At 34.2% G+C, this 4,356-nt stretch overlaps 1 protein-coding gene across 1 annotated transcript; it reads right to left on the bottom strand.

Annotated features, from left to right (window-relative positions):
- Positions 1–22: 22 nt before the first annotated feature.
- C922_05707 (hypothetical protein) lies at positions 23–4,092 on the bottom strand (the record flags this gene model as incomplete). The annotated part of the gene is made up of 9 exons (XM_008821278.1): positions 23–114; positions 359–1,125; positions 1,298–1,456; positions 1,671–1,856; positions 2,004–2,129; positions 2,278–2,340; positions 2,445–2,498; positions 2,625–3,200; positions 3,297–4,092. Coding segments are annotated over 9 exons (2,817 nt in total), but the record flags the coding sequence as incomplete, so codon positions are not given.
- Between the last annotated feature and the right edge of the window lie 264 nt (positions 4,093–4,356).

Below are 4,356 nucleotides of genomic sequence, written 5' to 3'. Positions count from 1 at the left end.
CGTCTTTGCGAAGAATTTTGACGACATGGAATTGTGTATTTCTTCTTCCCTCTGTTCTTTGCTCATTTTTGAGTAACTTTCTGATACATTAAAGAAAAAGATGTTGCTTAAGCTCTGAGAAAGGATAAAAAAAGGGAAGAGGGAATATTTTGGCAAGCACATCCTCATAGAAGTAAGACGCGCAAAGTGTGCCACAAGTATGAAGGGCCGAAAACATCGAAAACGTGGAGAAAAGGGAAAACACAAAAAACGCGGAATAATTGAAGAGATAAATCATATCCATCAGATAAGAACTCCCAATTATAAAGGTTTACGCAACATTTCATGGCGCAAATATTTTCATGTATTTTTTTCCAACCATTTCGTCGTTTCTCCTCTGGATGCTGAAGCTGTTCTCAACTTTTCTAAACAGAAAATAGACCGCTTGCAAAAAGGATATGTCCGAGAAAATGTTCCTGTTTGCCTTATATATCCCAAATAATTCATCCACAATCTCTATAAAACATTTTTCATTCATTGTGAACCCGTATATGATGCCATACCTATAAAAATTTAAAGAATTCCCCGCAATCGAATGCATATAATACAACGCTCTATCTATTAGGAATTTTCTACGAGGGGTAGACGATAAGTATTTTCTTATATTAAATATATCCGCCAGAAAAATAATGTCCTCATAATGCTTTGAATATAATTCATAGCAATCCTTCATTAGCAAAATTCTTTTACTAATGTTGTAAAAATTATAATACTTGAATAAATTTTTTACGTTCCTTTGTTCGAAATACGATTCGTATGCTTTCATTACATATCTTCTTAGTACTAAATTCCATTTCTGATATTTCGGGGCTACAAAATTTCCCGACTTCATATTGTCCCTCATGCGCTTTCTAGCATATTCGTTATCGTAATTTAGGAAGAAATAACCAATCTGAGAATTATCGTACCATTCCTTAAATTTATGCTCAATCATTATGGACAATGCGGAGGGACGCAACTCCCCAATTGGGGGTTCATTAAGGTAGCTAAAAAAGTCCACTTGCAAGTAAGAATTCACGTGCACCATGAATCGGATGCTTCTCTTCATTTTCTCTATGGAGCTTCTACTTAGCATATTTTCTAGTTCTGCAATGTGGTGGGGGACGCAGCGAGGTGCGTTTGTGGAGGTTCGCATGTAAGCTAATGCACATGCATGCGTAAGCATAAACTCATATACATAAAGAAAAATGCATGTCCCTTGAAATCTACGCCATGGGCAAATAGACAAGACGAATGGTCAGCCTGTTTCCATACATACTTTCTACTAAGCTCACAGGTATATTTCTCCTGACATATAAAGTATAAGCTTTTTTCAAAGCGGAAGGAAACCAGTAGCTAGTGGTGACTGTTCGGTGAAAGCTGTCATTCTTTTTTAAACTCAAATACATGGCTTCCGCTACGTTGTTACTGACAATGCCTGCATGGTAAGTTAATATATTTGTCATTACAGCAGGGTGATTCGTACAGATAAGAAAGAACTAATGCATTCATTAATCTATTCTTCCAATTGTGACGAAACAGTGGTTCTTTTCCGCCTCTTCATAGCGCTGTCTATATTTGCTATCAATCACAGGAACATGTTCCCGTTTTCCATTTTGCGCATTTTTCTATCTTTCTCTTTTTATGATTACCTTTGTAGGAAGTAAGTCTAAAGAGCAATAAAAACGTGTACCAACTAATATCGTTAGTCAAAAAGTTATCATAATCCTCGTAAATGTTCACATTTCGTATTAGCGTGCTCACTTTATCTATTTTGACAACCTTTGCGACGTAATTGTAATATTTTTGTAGCATGGATGGGTTTTCCGCATTCTTCTCTAAAGAGAACAAAAAGAAAAAGGATGTGGCAACGACCACGTTTCATTGCAACAGAAACAAGAAAAGTGAGGCTGAATGGAGCACATTTATTGGTATATTTATATATGTCTAATTATTTGTCCAGTCTTAAGTCGCTTTAATATTACTATTAATGTATATGTAGGTTCCCTTACACATGTCACACTTTGCTATTCTTAACTCTTCGTGAACGAATTGGTATTTAATCCTTGAAGGCCTTTTCTCCTTCCGTGAGGAAATACACCCCCGTATGCCTGCATTTTGGAGAAATTTGTGTTAACCATCTGGTCATATATAAAAATGCGTACTGTCACTTAGTTAGAACGGAACAGAAATTATCTTTTCCTTTTTCTCGATACTTGCATACTATTGTATTTTCTCACTTTAAAATTTAAAACATACATTCTATCAGATTGCGGAATAGGTCGGCGATGCTGGAATTGTCATCAAAGGCTAACTCAATAGCTAAGAAAAAAGAAAAGAAATGTGTAAGTATAAGGATTTGCTAATTATTTCTTTAATCAGGGTTACATACATTTACCTGTATAACTTCTTTTTTTTTTTTTTACCGTTGTAATATCCTGGTAGGTGCAAAGAAGATACGTATGCCTTGCTCTCGTTATCTGCTCGAATTAAAAAATGATTACATGCGTAGTTTAAACGCATAATGTTCTGTCGAAATGGTGAAAGATGTAATAAAAAAGAAGTTTTGTCGTGCACACTTATGAATAGGAGTTCTCAAAAATTACTTAAAATTCCAATCAGGTTTAAAAAGTGCATGTATAAAATTTCCTTAGGCGTGAAATGATGGTATCGCATTACAAAGTTCAAATAGTTTGTGTACAACATGAAAGGGTCTGTTCTTCTAAAGTAAAAAGTCCGGTTGTTCAAAGGAGTCTCAATCATGTCCTCCTTTATAAAAGGAGCATTATTGTTTACATTACAGTAGTAAATACTGTTGCACATAAATCTAAAAAAATCATCCTTCATGTGTTTATGCTCTAGTAGTACCTGCGTCTTAAAGTCCTCTTGGTATATATTTGTGATGAGCTCCATTTGGTATTTGTTAAAGTGATGAATTAGGAACTCCAGTATGACGCACTCTTCCGATGTACAGTTTCTGTTTTTCTTCAGGTATATTTTCCTTCGCTTCATGTCTGAATAGACAGCACCATCGGCGTCGCACATCGCATCAAGTAGCCTAAATCTATCTGACATGTTATATTGTAAAATTTTCTGCCAGCTAAAAAACCGTAATTCTCCTTGTACGAAATAATTCTGAAATTTCTTGAGAGCTAGTTTCAGCACAACAAAATATCCTAGCGCTGCAATAATAAGAAGTAAGGAAAAAAAAGTAAATACTGACTGAAAGGAAAAAAAAAAAACTATTCAATATTTACGCATGCAGAGAATAGCAGCACCTATCAGATGGGAGCCCACCAAATGGTACATAGAAATTCCGTAGCTGTTCGATATCTTATCCAAGTTTTCCATAAAACTAATATCGTCATTGGTGGTAAAAAGTAATTCACTGGAACGCTCTACATTAAATGTGGCATTTTTCAATATGGTAGACGCATAGGCGTTGTTCTTTGGGTCAAATTTTTTTAATTCCTCAATGTGATTTATGATGCGTCTAAAATATTCGTCACTATAGGTATTAGAAATGTGATTTTTAAATAAATCATCGTTGTAATGGAATATTTCATTTATTCGCATGAGCGATTCCTTCAAATTTTGTGTTTTTCTGTACGAAATCATTGGGGTCAACATAAGCTTTATTATTTTTAGGGCCCGTATAATTATAATCTTCTTCTTAACTAAATCCGACTTTTCCAAAGTGTATGATTTTATAAGTTGCTCCTTTGTTATATGCTCGTATCGGATCAAATCATTTGCATTAGCATCGGTACGAGGTATTATATATATGTTGCTAATTCCATCCTCCGAGCTTATTTTTATTGTTTTGAAATTAGACATATCCTTCAGATAGGAGACATTTTCAGGTGTTACTATAGGTACTTTCAATTCATCAGAATGTAACGATGTGATTATATTTCTCTCTAATACTTTCAAATTCATATACAATTCTTTATTATCAATCATATTTTTTAATTCTTCAACATTAAATTCACGATGGTTAGAACATCTTATATTTCCTTTTAAAACTAAAAGCACCAGCATAATTGACAACGATACATTGAACAATGCTGTCATATTGAAAATTGCCCCATTTTACATCTGACCATTTTAGCTATCTATATCATAGTAACATTTAACATTTAAACCGGTCGTAAAAGGAGAAAAAATATCAAACGAGGAACAATGCAATATAGCGCATTAAATCACATAACATTTTCAAGCAGAAAGACTGAACGATTCTAATATACACACATGCACATTCTTCCATTGCACATAGCGCATATCATATAGTATATTTTCAGGGGTAATACAATTATGACTTAGAAAATCTTTTGACGA

Source organism: Plasmodium inui (genome assembly GCF_000524495.1).
Source record: "Plasmodium inui San Antonio 1 unplaced genomic scaffold supercont1.143, whole genome shotgun sequence".
Taxonomy (NCBI): Eukaryota; Apicomplexa; class Aconoidasida; order Haemosporida; family Plasmodiidae; genus Plasmodium; species Plasmodium inui.
This window is presented reverse-complemented; position numbering and strand designations above follow the sequence as displayed.